Source organism: Asterias rubens, chromosome 8 (genome assembly GCF_902459465.1).
Source record: "Asterias rubens chromosome 8, eAstRub1.3, whole genome shotgun sequence".
Lineage (NCBI taxonomy): Eukaryota > Metazoa > Echinodermata > Asteroidea > Forcipulatida > Asteriidae > Asterias > Asterias rubens.
The window spans coordinates 12,354,054-12,367,776 of record NC_047069.1 but is presented as its reverse complement, the minus strand read 5'-3'; the positions used below and the strand labels follow the sequence as shown (position 1 = coordinate 12,367,776).

General features: G+C 36.6%; 1 protein-coding gene across 1 annotated transcript; it reads right to left on the bottom strand.

Moving 5' to 3' along the window:
* Positions 1-1,144: 1,144 nt before the first annotated feature.
* LOC117293664 (amino acid transporter AVT3B-like) lies at positions 1,145-13,512 on the bottom strand. The gene is made up of 15 exons (XM_033776058.1): positions 13,304-13,512; positions 11,716-11,765; positions 11,320-11,515; positions 10,744-10,777; positions 10,340-10,405; positions 9,440-9,587; positions 8,630-8,707; positions 7,627-7,696; positions 6,334-6,398; positions 5,603-5,669; positions 5,208-5,256; positions 4,579-4,712; positions 3,945-4,096; positions 3,447-3,506; positions 1,145-1,408 (listed from the first exon to the last, which is right to left on the bottom strand). The coding sequence occupies exons 1-15, from the start codon at positions 13,406-13,408 to the stop codon at positions 1,234-1,236; spliced, it is 1,449 nt and encodes a 482-aa protein (XP_033631949.1). The 5' UTR covers positions 13,409-13,512; the 3' UTR covers positions 1,145-1,233.
* Between the last annotated feature and the right edge of the window lie 211 nt (positions 13,513-13,723).

The window sequence follows — 13,723 nt, the reverse complement described above, 5'->3', positions numbered from 1 at the left end:
AAAAAAGGAACGGCCTGTAAATTTTAAGGGTTGGACCTTCTGTAACCTCAGGTTATACTGGAGGAAATGAACCCTGGGTTAAAAATATTCTACAGGATTGGAGAGCTGAAAAAATAGTCGCATACAATTTTCATGTTTTGTGTGATCAACCATAATACAGGAAATAACTAATAAATTTTGGCTTAATCTGTGTGAGAAGGAGAAAATAGTGAAAGGTTTGAACAATTTTCAACATGTTAACACAATTTTCTTAAAGTCAACTGTTGCTTCTTTTCTTTTCGTTAGTTTTCAGTTTTCTCGACTTCATTGCAGAGGGAAATATTTCACAGACAAAAATGGTTCTAGTATGAACTTACTTCATAATCAGTAAAACTTTCAGACTGAAATTCAACCACTACTTTTTTCATCATTACCAATCCTGTATGATACCTTTAACTTTCCATTCCTTCCTTACGCACCCTCAACCAACAGTATCACCCTACCACACTGCATCACCGTTGGGGCCTTGTCACACGAGGCAACTTGGATGCAACCAACTGCAGTAGTGCACATTAAAGGAACACGTTGCCTTGGATTGGTCGAGTTGGTCTATAAAAAGCGTTTGTAACCCTTTTTATAAAATGCATATGATTGGAAAGATGTTTTCAAAGAAGAATACAATGATCCACACAAGTGTGCCTCGAAATTGCACAGTTTTCCTTTCACTGTGCGAACTAATACGGTCGGCCATTTATGGGAGTAAAAAATTTGACTCCATAAATGGCCGACCGTGTTAGTCGACGAGGTAAAAGGAAAACCGTGCAATTTCGAGGCATGTTTGTGTGGATCATTGTATTCTACTTTTACAACATCTTTCTACCTATATGCATTTTATAAAAAAGGGTTACAAACGCTTTTCAAAGACCAACTCGACCGATCCAAGGCAACGTGTTCCTTGAGAGTAAATCCCCGTTTATACTTCCTGTGAATTCAAAGCAAGTTTTGGCTCCACATGGCCGTTTTCGCAGCGAATGTTTTCCCAGGTGTTGAACTGTTGCGAATTACTCGTTTCACATTCGCAGAAGGTATGAACCGGGCTTAATTTTTCAATCAAATTCTTACAATTCCCAATAATTTGTTTAAACATTCAATGTGAATGGATTGCCTGTAACTAGTTGCCTGTAAATTACCTCATGTGACATGGCAGTCACAGTTATTTATTAATTTGGTCAAACATGGCGATGCACACCAGCGCTAAGGCTGGTTTGTTCCATTGATGAGTGATTGATGAACGGAGTGTGCTACATGTATAAGATCACTGACTGGATCACTGACGGGTACTTGTAGGGAGCTCGGAAGGACTTCAGGGCTGCTTGCTTCCAGCCAGGGAAATAGACGCTTTAAGGCGTCCCATGTACCAAGACAAGTCCTGAAACCACAGAATCAAAATGTATCAATACATATGTGAGAGCTTTTGTGTTAACGTTACAAGGGTAACTCGAAAGGATCATTAAAGCAATCGCAATACATCGGTAAACAGTATTGTCCAAAGGCCCACACTTCATGTATCAGAACTTATATATAACATAACAAACCTGTGGAAATTAAGGCTCAATCGGTCATCGGAGTCGGGAGAAAATAACGGGAAAACCCACCCTTGTTTTTTCGCACGTTTCGCTGGTCATGACATATGTTTGAAATTAATCTGTTAATTGTTTTAATGTTTTCTCAAAAAGTAAAGCATTTCATGGAATAATATTTCAAGGGAAGTCTTTCACCATTACTTTCTGTAAACCCTGTAAGTTATTTGTAAATCTGTGAACTTTTAGTTTTTGTTCTGTTCAGAAAGTGTCCAATGGCTTTAAGTGAGGACGCTTAAGCCAAGGGTGCTTGATTTGTTTGTTGAGTGCATATCAGACACAAAAGTGCTACCATAAACAAAACTTGCCAGAACTAAAAGTGCTGTGCACTGGTCCATATCAGCAGACTGGGATTTCAGTGTAATAGGATGGTAGCATTGTACATGTATGCCACATACATGTACGCCACATACATGTACTGCTGATGAAGTACATGCAATGCTATATCTTGAGGTTTGAATGTGTGCCAAATACTTGTGTCTACATGCCAAATACTGCTGATGAAGTAATGCTATGTCTTGAGGTTGGAATGTGTGCCAAATACTTGTGTCTACATGCCAAATACTGCTGATGAAGTAATGCTATGTCTTGAGGTTTGAATGTGTGCCAAATACTTGTGTCTACATGCCAAATACTGCTGATGAAGTAATGCTCTGTCTTGAGGGTTGGTGGAATGTGTGCCAAATACTTGTGTCTACATGCCAAATACTGCTGATGAAGTAATGCTATGTCTTGAGGTTGGAATGTGTGCCAAATACTTGTGTCTACATGCCAAATACTGCTGATGAAGTAATGCTATGTCTTGAGGTTGGAATGTGTGCCAAATACTTGTGTCTACATGCCAAATACTGCTGATGAAGTAATGCTATGTCTTGAGGTTGGATTGTGTGCCAAATACTTGTGTCTACATGCCAAATACTGCTGATGAAGTAATGCTATGTCTTGAGGTTGGAATGTGTGCCAAATACTTGTGTCTACATGCCAAATACTGCTGATGAAGTAATGCTATGTCTTGAGGTTGGAATGTGTGCCAAGTACTTGGTTCTACAGGAAGTGTTGTGTTTATGGATCCCTGTATCTTCTCTGATGTGGCGGGTGTACCAATGTTTCTGAGGAGCTATGATTTGATCATGAGCTTGTTCCCAATCTATGACATGGTCTAGATCAGCCGAGTAATTGACAGTGGCAGATTTGTCACATTTCCCTCTGCGGCTGTGGGATTGATGTTCTTGTACTAAGGTCTCTACCAGTCTCGCAAATGTGAATGTTGCCGGTTTAATTAACTGAGGAAGTCATTAGAGTTTTAAGAACAGTGTGGAACAAATTATGTATATGACATCCTCGTATCAGCGCCACACCTTTGGTTTTGGGCAAGCTTTAACCACAGCTTGCTTTACAAAATCATCCAGGGAAATTGGAGACCCCATGGGAGGGCACAAAGCCCGTCTATAATACTTATTTCTTCATTGAAAGTACATGTACGTAGACTTCACACATCAATAACATATCCTGGATTTGGTCTGACATTAAGCTAGTTCGATTGGCAAGAGTTTCATCTTGTTCAAGTACCGAAATTGGTAATTTGGCATGCTTTATCGTTAGTGAGAAGAGATTTGACATAGAAACTCGCTAGTACATGTAGTACTTCATAGGCCTAAAATTCAATTCACTTTATGATATCCGTAAACCCTGCTGTATTGGGTACATGGTGAGGCATTGTACCAAAGCGTGTGTAAGAGCTTTGTCAAGTGTTGTGCGAGGTTTGTAGCTGGTGGAACCTCGAGAGGAGACAATAGGTTGTTGATGTTTTACAAAAAAAATACTTACGCTAAGATTCCCATGACTATAAGAAATACATCAAACATCCACTCTCTTCTTGTCAGAGACCTGCAAACAAAAAGATGAAACAGGTCAGCATTGCAGAAACTCAACCCTTCAACTTGTTCAGCAACTTTTTAAGGTCCAGTTTTCAACTTAAAATGGCTATAAATAACAAAACAGCACTGCAAAATGTTTTTGTCACAAAGTTGGTTTGTTTTCTTGGTAAACAAATATTTTGTTGAAGATTTTTTTATGAAATTTGCACAAATTGTAACAAAGAATCAATCCAAATATCCGAGCAAGTCCGACTTGCGCCCCAACCCCCAATGTTCCCACACTTTAACAGCCCCCCCTCCCCCCAATTCTGTAAAGAATTCCTGAAATTCCAAACACAAAGAAAACACAACGAAGAAAAACATGGGGTGGGGGTTGGTGGGGTACACCATGCCACATTTTGAGCACAAAATTCACTGAAATAGTGATAAACTGAAATGCTAAACTTACTCTTTGAATATTTCCATATGAAATAATCCGGGTAGGATAAAAGCTAGAAGAGTACAGCACGTTGCGCCAACCAGCGCCATCAGCGTTGCAATGTTTGGTATAAGAATCACCACCATACCCGTTATTAACACCATGGCTGAACGCAGCATATTCTGACAATACAAAAACACAAGGTTCAACGATTTAGATAAAAACATTACAGACATTCTGATAATTCTCCTGAAGTTAAATCTGCCATTGGTCTTCATAAATACTGAAAAACTTCGCCTCTCTTTACATGGTCTGAATTTATTTGTCAGATTTTTTAACAGCACTTCCAAGGCGGGGTCTTTTTATGCTCACCTCCTGAATTGCAAGGCCAGTGATTGTGCTTATTACAAGAATATTTTTAATTGATAGAGTTCTTGCTTCTAAATTGGATTAATAGTCCTTCTTTCAGACAGAAATTTAACTCTGACATTAAGTACTGACATTGACCGTGTCAACCATGATATTTGTGATAGTGTCAAAAAGTTTTGTTTAATAACCAGTTTCTTGAATGTGATTATCTTCATACTCTCTAGTTAAGGGCGCTGTTTTAGCTTGCGACTTTATAAGGGGTTTGATAATTTGTCCAGCTTTCCTTCATACTCACCCCATGTTTTTCATTTTTATTTGGGTCAGGCATTAGCCTGGATTCGATAATGCTAACCACGGGGAACATCATGACGGGATATGTGAAGAATAGAGAGAAACAGAGACAGCTCTTAACAAGCTCTGGAAGAATACCTAGAAACCAGAAAATAAAACATGGCGCCCACATTTAAAACAGAAATATTAAAAATAACTTAAAATTTAATGTTTAGGAAGAGAGTCGATGTCGGACACAATGCAACAACACTGTAAAGTTGTGGTAAATTTGTGTGTGCGTATTGACCATAGAAATAGAACGTATGTTATTCAGTGAAGAGCGCATTTAAGGCGACGCGGCGTTTACACGTAAACCTTATGACCACCAACATGGTGAGCCTGGCATCAGTCGCGGCGTGTGACGCGCGCGTATCACGTCCGCCATACCTCAAAAAGGCTAATGAAAATTCCTGAAAATCTTTCAATGTTTAATAAGGAGGACCATGTCAAAATTTAGTCTCTCACTCTTTAGATTGATTTGGAGATTTAATAATTAGGTTCAGGAAAAGGTTTGCAGAAACACCAAATAATAATCTCAAGTATTCTGATGATTTAAAAAAATGAAAAATTTAAACATTTCTATAGAATTCTTACCGGGAGGAAGGTTTAATGTGATGATACTTTCTGTTTCTGCTCCAAACGACTGAAATTGCATAAAAGATTCAAAAATAATATCAATAATAATAATAGCATGAAATAAATCATTGCAAATATTAAAAGCAAATGTTTAAGCGAATACAAACGTACATCAAATATTTCTTAACAAATTTGTAAATGCCCAAGGGAAACGCATTGAATTCTTAGATGTGAATTTTCAGTTCCGGTTGTTCCGACTGAGTTGTTCGCTGGAGTCGTCCATGCTTCATGATTTGGCGCTTCTTTAGTAACCGAGGCTCAAAATGCAGACAGAGTAAATGCCCATACAGTTAGTAACACAACCAAATATGTTAGTTTGGGAATAAGAAAGGAGAAAATGAACTATTACTTACCAGATATCCACACACACCAAAACTAATATACAGCACTGTGACGATTGTCAGGGCAGTTATGAAAATTCTAGAAAAATAGAGAAAAAAACATTTGGAAATTAAGGCCATCAATTCTGCAAAACTGAAAGCCCTTTATTATCATTAGTGGTTTATTTATTTCATCATTATTGAATAAAATTATATTCGAAGTAAAAGAAACCTGAATTTATGGTATCTTATGTACAAAATGTAGTTAAAGCCGTTATACACTTTCGGCACAGAAAACAAAACAAAAGTTCACAGATTTACAAACAACTTACAGGGTTCACAGAAGGCAATGGTGAAAGACTTCTCTTGAAATATTATTCCATGAAATGCTTTACTTTTCGAGAAAACATTTATCAATTCTCGTTGTCGAGAATTACGGATTTGGATTTATTGCATGTCATGACACGGCGAAACGTGCGGAAACAAGGGTGGGTTTTCCCCGTTATTTTCTCCCGACTCCGGTGACCGATTGAGCCTAAATTTTCACAGGTTTGTTATTTTTTATATCAGTTGTGCTACACGAAGTGTGGGCCTTTGGTCAATACTGTGTACCGAAAGTGTCCAATGGCTTTAATACGATTATAAGCAGAAAACATTAAAATGCACATTCGGAACAACAAACATGATAGTAAGCTAACTTACTATAAATACTAAACTTGAGGTTAGTACAACCATGCATACTATTATTCGATTTGATCACTTACTTTTTAAACTTGTGCCTTTTGGAGGCTAAAACAGAGGATTCAAGAGCAAGAATCATTCCAGCTCCCTGCAAAACAAAACACAATACTGAATTCAAAAGATTATAACTATAAATAATCAAAATATTACGGATTAAACGGATTTAAAGCCAGATTTATTTAATTTTAAGGAAACAGTTCATCAACAACCAAATTTTTGTTACATTAATAAAATTTTTTTACAATTTACAATTAAAGACAACAAAAAAAGGATCGCCAATTAAAAAAACAATGGAAACCAAATTTACGTCTCTATAGACTTTTTATGTCTAGCGCGTTTTCAAACTTTAGGGACCCAGTTGGTCCAAACTATATTGAGTTTAATGTGTGCACGATTCTGTTTCTTTTAAAATACTGAAGTGTAATGCCGAGGGAAAAAAAACATTCTGAGGACCACGTTTCAATTCAGCTAACCTTTTAAAATTTTGGTCCAGAATTCCCACAGTTTTTTTACAAATCCTGAGCGAAAACCATGTGCATTGAAAACTAGCAAATAGTGCTTAATGTAATCTTTAAAAAAAAACTCCTGCACTCTCCCTTTAACAAACACACTCCAAGTCAACGGCATGAAACAGTCGGCAGCCGATTCATCAATATTCTTATAAAATAAATGGTGGACACATGGTGGACATAATCTATTCTTAAAAATCAATATTTTGTTAGGGTTACTGATGGGAAAGTTACAGCTGTTTTCTCGTATCATGGTTATAATGTTATTCCAGTTGTGCTGTATAAATAAATACATTATGTCGGCCAGCAATATATTATGACAGGTATGCGGTGAAATCTGAACAGCTCTCTGGTTTATCCGGATGGTCTTTCATCATGTTCATAATAAATTACTTACCAAAATGTATAAACATTACAAAAAAAGCTCTTAAAAAAAAAAGAATTTCAGAATTTTAGGGCTGGAATTACATTGTAGAATTGGTCCTGATATGGGCCTAGGGTGAAGCACCACTATAAAATTTACCAAAAAAAAACACTATTTTACACTTGATGAAATTGAACCTAGATCTTGCTGCTGACTTTTACGAAATTTAATAAGTCTTTGCTGCCTTATGAAATTGAATGATCTTAATTGACCAGTGAATACTAAACTGGTGAAGTTGAATTACTCCTTTTAACTGTTGAATGCTTATTCAACAGAGGATCATTTTCAGATGAAATTGAATGAGCTGGGTTATCTATGATGAATTGATTTTGATTGAAATTGGCCGGGAAAACCTATACTATTACTATTAATATTATCAATACCTCATAACAGTAGAATGCAATGCCAAGGAAAAAAGGAAATCCCACCATAGACATCTGTTTGGGATGAATCCTGCGGGGGAAAGAATCATTGTGTATCAAAAAGGTAATTTACAACAAGATATTGTAAGAAATGTTTGTGTACATGTACATACAAACCTTGGTTGAAGTTGTTATTCTTAATTGCAATCAGTTGTTGCTGTGAAATCTCATGCAATGCAAATATTGATTATTTACTAGTAAGTTATTAATCTTTGTGTATTATTATGCATTCAAATTTCTTATACTGTTTTTTTTATTTTTTTTTTTTATTTATTTTTTATACACATAAAGGAGCAAAAGAGAACAATAGCCCAACAAACATTAACAAGGTCTATGAACAGAATGAAAATTAGAGACTGAATATTCTTTAAAGAAAGAACTCTGATGGGATAATCAAAGGTTCAGTGCAGCTCCGAATTGCTAGACAGTAAATTCTGAAGAAGACCGATGGTATCACGGAAACCAACAACAAAATTGAGCTTTGGTAAACGGTTTTTACAATAGTACTTGTTTTTCTATTTTTGTTTTCTATTTATATTCCATAAGCAACAAAGAACACACAAATACAATAATAAATTATGGCTGTGTTTATCTGACAGATAAAAGAAGGCAGTTGTAGTCAGGTGGTAACACTTAAAGACTAACTAATAAAAATAAAACCTGCATTAGCTTTTGTAGCAACAACTATTCTGCATATGATGAAGTGGTTGTTGCAATACAAAAGCCCAGCAGTTTTTATGTTATTAGTTAGTCTTTACTTTTTTACAATGGTGTCTTTTCAGCACTTCAACTACATCTGAACTCATGCATCATAAAACAAAAACAAAACACACAATGGGAGCGTTGATCTTTCATACTCCATTTGGGTCCATGCATGTTTGTTGGGGAAAAAACATCAAACTGGCAACTCTATGAAAAGCTCTACACACTAATACCAAGATCAATTGTCAACAACTCTACTCACCGCACATTCTTCACATGCTCAAAGTCAAACCAAAAGACGACGGAATATGCAAATATGTTTGCAAAGTCCGCAAACAGGCTGAAGAGCAAAGAGAAAAATGCTAAGTAACTACTTGAGGAAACATCAACTCTAAACATCTTTTCTGGTATTGGGGAGTGGATGAGAAAGTGTAGATTTGTGCCTTGAATGTACAAACAAAATGCAAGAACCTGGCTAATCTCTGACCTACCCCACTACACCACTGTCCCAAACCATTGCTTTAATTTGTTTGATTATGTCCTTCGGATGGATTTTTGGTAAAAGGACTTTCAGACGAACTGATTTTTTATCTTAGGAAATTGTCTTGATGTATTGCTTGCAATACTACTTTGTTAAATGTTCCCTTATTAGAGGGAAAAGTCAAATTTAAACATCATGCAAAGAGGAAGAAACTATTCACATAAACACGCAGCGTTTAAATTTTGATACTCTTTTTTTCCTGCTTCAAAGTTTCGAGACACCAAGAAAAAACTCCCTTGTTGCACAAACTTGTGTGCTTTCAGGTGCCAACAAAAGGCTTAAAGTCTAAAATCTTATATTATTTGAGTGAGAAATTACCCTCTTTCTCAAAAACTATGTTACTTCAGAGGGAGCCGTTTCTCACAATGTTTTATACTATTACCGGCTCTCCATTGCTCGTTACCAAGTATGGTTTTATGCTCACAATTATTTTGAGTAATGACCAAACGTGTCCAATGCCTTTTACTGTAATTCACCACACTACTGAGGGAGAATGTGTTAATATCTTATTCCAAACCATTATCCTCACACCTGAACAATGCTAATCTATTGAGATGTCTGAGCAGACACAATAACGTCAGAGGGACCATCATGACAGCAACCCAATGATGCTTGGCTAGTCCGGGGACAAAGGTCACGAGGTTACTTGAGATAAAGATGAGGTAGGCGCAAGAAAATCCTGTTGGATGAAGACACAAACAATTCAATGAGCCACAGAGCCTCGATCTCCTCACGAAGGCCTTATATTTCATTTACTAATTCTTGTAGTGAAGCCAACGACTCTCAGAAAGAGTAGACACAGTCACAGTTTCATTGTTCTGACACTGGCAAACATAGTTTTAAAGGCAGTGGACACTATTGGTAATTGTCAAAGACTAGCCTTCACAGATGGTGTATCTCAACATATGCATAAAATAAAAAACCTGTGAAAATTTGAGCTCAATCGACCATCAAACTTGCAAGATAATAATGAAAGAAAAATACCCTTGTCAAACGAAGTTGTGTGCGTTTAGATGGTTGATTTCGAGACCTCAAGTTCTAAATCTGAGGTCTTGATATCAAATTTGTGGAAAATTACTTCTTTCTCGTTAACTATGGCACTTCAGAGGGAGCCGTTTCTCACGATGTTTATACCATTAACCTCTCCCCATTACTCTTCACCAAGAAAGGTTTTATGCTAATAATTATTTTGAGTAATTACCAATAGTGTCCACTGCCTTTAACTATTTTAAAAGGCATCGAAAGGACAGGGACTCGGTATATTAGAGTTTTATTCGTTACATTTTATTTACATTTCATTTCTGGCCATTGCCCCTGACCAAGCACACTCCACCTTGTCCATAAATGGCTTCTCTGCATCTCGGAGTATAAAGGAGAATATATGCATTGTTTATCATTTACATTAATTATTTTGTATGCTTACGTACTCACCTATTTGTGACACAACAATGGACGTATCCACAAGTACTTTTCCTTTATTTCCTAATGCGTAGAAACCTGAATAAGAATAGAACAGAACAGAATATAATAAAACATGCCATTTACATTGTAAAACCATTGCAATAGCCAAGTTTCTCTTTATTTCTTTACAATTACAATAACCTTTGTTCTCCACCATACTATTATAGTATTAACACTGTCAGATTCACACACCTACTATATACAGGAAATAAAAAAGAGAATGAAATACAAGGACTTTTTAAAGAAAAAGCAGACAGCTGAAGTTAACTGAAGCAACAGAAAACAGTTTAGTGAACGTACATCGTATGATAGAGCACACAGCGCTTTCTACATCTAAGACAAACTGAGAAACAGCCTGTTCCTTCTACACTCACCTACATCTCCATAGTCTATCTCATTCTTCGGACTCTGAGATGAAAACAAAACAAAATTTTTAATGAAAGCTGTATGTATTTGTCAAACTGTCCAAATAAATAATATAACGCAATATTACGGCGATTAACGCACCATTACAGCAAAACAATGCAGTTGTATTGCAATAAAACTTTAGAAATAAGCCATTGTGAGTGAGTTAGATTTGATTAAAGTATGGTACAATTACTTGCTTTTAATAACAACTCACGGCTTAAATATGAATCAATGAGACTGTAAAGACAGTTGCAGCTATGTCACAAGATAGGGCAAGCTTTTGCATTGCAGCCTCCAGACAAGCAAACCCTTGTACCATTGTGCCGTACACATTAATTCAAAGTTGTGTATGGGTGTTCACTGTCTCTTACGTAACTACGCAAAAGCTTGCCCCGAATCATGTAATGTAGCAACTGTCTGGATCGTCCGAAGAATTCAAATTTACCAGACATTATTGAAATCTAACTCGCAATTGGCTTATTTGCGAGTATGAGCCACTGTAGTTTTCAGATACTCCTTGAAACGGAATAAGATGATAATACCTCCGTCTCCTCAGCTGAGCTCTTCCCATGCTGTCCGTTTAATCCATTCTGTGCTGCCGTGTCCTCATTCTTGAGCAGCTCTTTCCCTTCAACATCATCCATTTTCACTTTGCTGACAATTTTGAACTTTCTGCGAACATCTAGTCTTTCCTCCAGCTTGTACTTGCAGTCGATGAGCATGAGCATAGCTTTTACACTGAGAACAAAGAAACAATAAAACAATGTTATCCTTGAGGCAATTCTAGTAACTCACAATTGGTGATCTTGTTATCTTGACTGAAAGTATCGTACTGCTACGAGCTTTAATCCTTCACTTCACCATTGGGAAGAACCTGTGACTAACTAAGGGCTAATAAATATGTATAAAATGCCAAATGTTTCTGTACTTAGACTCACCTTACTACAGACACAAAGCCCAGAATTAACACCCCCTCTAAGATTCCGGCCTGAAATGTAAGTAAAAAGGAAAAGAAAATTAATTGAATTTGATAAATCTAATTAATTAAATATTATTTTAATTTAAAACATTTATTTAATATTATTACGCCTATTAGGCCTATTGGTTAGGATTCAAGATGTTTCAATCCTAGCACTAGGAAGAGTCTTTCTCAAGAAATGAATGAAGAAACCAAACCAAATTTTCTTGCATTTACAATTAGGAAAAGTGGGGCGTAAGCATAACATGCAACAATTTATATGCATTACACAAATTTTCTTTGAATTCGCTTGCTGGGCTTCTCCTTCTGGTACCCTCGCTCCCCCCGCCCCCTTCTCTCTCCTCCCTCTCTACTCGATGTCTGACTCAACTCACTCATGATATTTACTGTTTTGGCACACTTCCATTTTTTTTTTTTTTTATATTTACTTCCATTCCACATATGTACATACTACACGGGTCCACACGTTTACATTAACCATCCAAGATGATATAATACGATTATTCTACCATTTATTTAGAATTAGAATTAGAATTAGAATTGAATGATTTATTGTCCACGTTAAAAACATAGAAACTTGACATCTAGCGGTCAAATTACAAGTAAACACAATCTGTTTATATATATAAATAGAGGGTCCTACTACTTGCCGTCAACTCGCCGTCAACTCACTTGCGCCGTCAACTCGCCGTCAACTCCTCCAATATACATTTAAAATCCACAAAAGAAACATAGAACTGTAAAGTATCAGCTCAAAGAGAATTCGCGAAAGTTTTAGGTCATATTTCGGAATAAAAATTGATTTTTTTTCTCGTGAAAAAATTATCTCGAAACAGCAAAACCGTCGGCCGCCATCTTGCTTTTTCACATTGATACGTCTTGGCCCAAGATGTCAATGATCGGTGCTTTTTTTTTATCAACACAAAGTCGTTTTTGTGAATGAATTTTTACCGAAAACCATGAGAAATATGTAGTTTAGCCCAGACTTAACACTTCCGTGTACCATTTATAAATTTTTCATGTAAATTTAATGAGTTGACGGCACGAAAATGAGTTGACGGCGAGTTGACGGCAAGTCGGCAAGTTGACGGCAAGTAGTAGGACCGTAAATAGAGAGTTTTTAGAAGGTTTGATGATACTTACATTATTTATAAACAATAAAGTTATTAATATTAACACAGCAATGTTAATGTAGGAAAAGTTTCCGTATGGCGCCACCACTTTTTCATTCGATATGAAATAATATAGGAACTTATTTACCTGATTGATATATCCCTTTTTGTAAAACTGAGTGAAAAAGTGGTGGCGCCATACGGAAAATTATCCTTAATGTATGTGATTGTGAGTCACTGCTGAGTGATTCACATGATTCACAAATGTGAACAGGTGGTAGTACTGTAGTAGTAGTAGGCTAATTTAATTTAAACACACATCAACATTAAGACAGCAACTATATTCCTATAATCATCATTGAACCATTAACTGACTGGTGAAACACTCATTACCACCAATGCCCCCATCCCAGTGACTTTGGGTTGTGTCTTTACCTCTTTGAAAGCGAACGGAAGTCCAAGACCGCCCGCACCAACGAAAGAAATGAAGATATTTGCGAAAATCTTTACAGGATTCGTGGCACCCCCGCCGTCGTGCATGTTGAGTTGCTCGGTGGGCACCGAAAGCTTAGTCGTCGAAAGTCAAAGCAATTTTATTCTAAAGAACCAAATTCCAAGAAAATCACACTTAGTTGATGTTACACTTTATAGAACCAAAACTCAAATATAAAGCAAGCAAGAGCGCCGCCACATCACCCGTCCACATCATTCATGTTGACATTAAACATTAAAGGTATCGCTCCCCATCATTTAGTTTCAATGACCAATCAACACTTTGAGATATTCCTAAATACAACGTCCTTTAAATTTAGCGCCCTCTTTAGGCTAAAAATGTACAATCTGAATGTTTGACTA